This window comes from Notothenia coriiceps, unplaced genomic scaffold (assembly GCF_000735185.1).
Source record: "Notothenia coriiceps isolate Sejong01 unplaced genomic scaffold, NC01 NC01_scaffold00037939, whole genome shotgun sequence".
NCBI lineage: Eukaryota > Metazoa > Chordata > Actinopteri > Perciformes > Nototheniidae > Notothenia > Notothenia coriiceps.
In genome coordinates this window covers 233,910-236,105 of record NW_011370640.1, presented here as the reverse complement: position 1 = coordinate 236,105, position 2,196 = coordinate 233,910, and the positions used below count along the sequence as shown (strand labels likewise).

The 2,196-nt window shown below is 38.4% G+C and overlaps 1 protein-coding gene across 1 annotated transcript in view; it reads right to left on the bottom strand.

The window, feature by feature from the left end:
* Positions 1 to 2,196, bottom strand: part of LOC104967911 (gephyrin-like) — a 72,837-nt gene that overhangs the window by 45,013 nt on the left and 25,628 nt on the right. Inside the window, exon 2 of the mRNA XM_010797450.1 lies at positions 912 to 969. Within this exon, the coding sequence (XP_010795752.1) occupies positions 912 to 969 (58 nt within the window). The remainder of the gene's footprint in view (positions 1 to 911; positions 970 to 2,196) is intronic.

Here is a 2,196-nt window from a genome sequence, read left to right as displayed (position 1 = left end):
TCCTCATGTACTCACAAAAGCTCCTTCACAACCAGGGCCCCCCCCCCCTACCTCACAGACCTGCTGCACCACCACACCCATTCCCGCTGCCTCCGCTCATCATAAGCCAACCTCCTATCCATCCCCACCCGCACCAATCACCGGACCTGGGGGGACAGAGCCTCACTCCCACAACCCATCAGAGACTGCACCGACCTCACCACCTTCAAAAAAAAAAAAATCACAAAAACTCACCTCTTCAATCTGGCTTTTAATGTGTGATTTTTTTTATATTATTTGACTTTAACTACTGTATATATTTATTTGTTGTTCCTTTCTTCTCTTTACTATTATCTGTAATGCGTCTTTGAGCACCTGTAAAAGCGCTAACAAATTAAATCTATTATTATTATAGAATGTATGAAAGTTCAAACAGAGAAAAAGATCTGAATTCATTAGCTAATAAGCCAAACACATTTGTGAATATCTTTCTAAAAGATACAAATAGGCATTTCTAAATCCAGCTTTTATTTGCGAATTGAAAAGGCATTGTGGATTGATTTCTTTTTTTTTTATAAATATGAAATATTCATTATATTTATATATTTAAAGAGTTTTAAAAAGTGCCAGTCCTATCAAAATGTTGATGATGTGATTCTCTGCACATCTACAGTATCCTGTGAACTGTGTCCTGCCCAGCTGGCTGATAATAGACTGATGGTCCCTGAAAGTGCTGAAAACATGAGCCAAAGAGCAAAGGTTCAGGAAGTATGTCAGGAGGAATTAGCCATTGGTTTTCGTGTTGCGACAGAGACTGAAACTTTTTTGAGTGTGGACCAAAGTCCAGACTTTTTCCGCGACAAATTGTAACTTATTTTTGTATTGAATTTGAGTCATGTGATTGCTAGTGAGTTCGACTTCAAGAAACGTACCTTGATCTCATCAATTTCATCTGGAACGATCTTGTAGGCTGCTATGACTCCTCCCAGCCTGCAGGGTGAGACAGAGTCAGTGTGATGGCAGAGGACACGCATGTGTACTGTATGTCAACCATGCAGACCATATTCTATGGGGCCAGATCAGCCTCAACAATAATCTATGCACAAAGAATGACTTCAAAAATAGATTTTGTTTCCATTTAAAATGACTATAAAATAAGATGTTTCAATGCACAGGAAGAAAGTGATTACAAATGTCAAAGAAATCCATATAGAAATACATTTGCAAAACCTTTTTTATATGATGTCAAATATTTATCATCCTAAATAACATACACTGAACAAAAATATAAACGCAACACTTTTGTTTTTGCTCCCATTTCAGGGTCCGAAAACCAGTCAGTATCTGGTGTGAGGGTGAGGGTTAGGGTTAGGGTAATGTTGTGAATCGAGTGGCCCATGGTGGTGGTGGGGTTATGGTATGGGCAGGCGTATGCTTTGGAAGATGAACACACGCCTAATCCTAACCCTCACACCAGATACTGACTGGTTTTCGGACCCCCCCAATAAAGCAAAAATGCATGTTTCAGAGTGGCCTTTTATTGTGGCCAGCCTAAGGCACACCTGTGCAATAATCATGCTGTCTAATCAGCATCTTGATATGCCACACCTGTGAGGCTTTAATATACGGTTGTAAAGATATTTTTTTATGTAGTTGTAGTCTTACACTAAATGTAGTTGTGAAGGCTGATTCCACGTTGAGCGACACGATCTATAAGACACCCTAAATTTTACACAACAAATTTTTACACGTGTTTAACACTACATTTATGGTACTATCTGGCTACAAAATAAACTCAAAACGAGACACAAGAACAAGGGACAGACATTGAAACACACCCACCACAAGGGGTGAGAACTTCTCTAGATGTAGAGACTCTTATCTCTGAACACCAGAGTACTCTAGAGGTGACATAGTGGTCTTTCGATTTATTTTTTAGATATTGCAGGGTCATTTGAGGATCGACTGGAGTGAGAGAGTGTGTTCCATTTTTTCGAGATTTATACAAAAAACTAATGCAACGTTAAAATTATGTATGAGTGACTTAGTGCTTATATTTGCTTGTGAAAACAAAACGAGGATAAAATAGGTATCTCTACTTGACTTTCTAGATTTTGTAAAAGATAGTATAATGTGTTTATGGGTAAAGAGAAGTTTATAACAAGTGTGTAGACTTATATATAGAACACTATCACCTTCCGAAGAGGAAACGCTCTA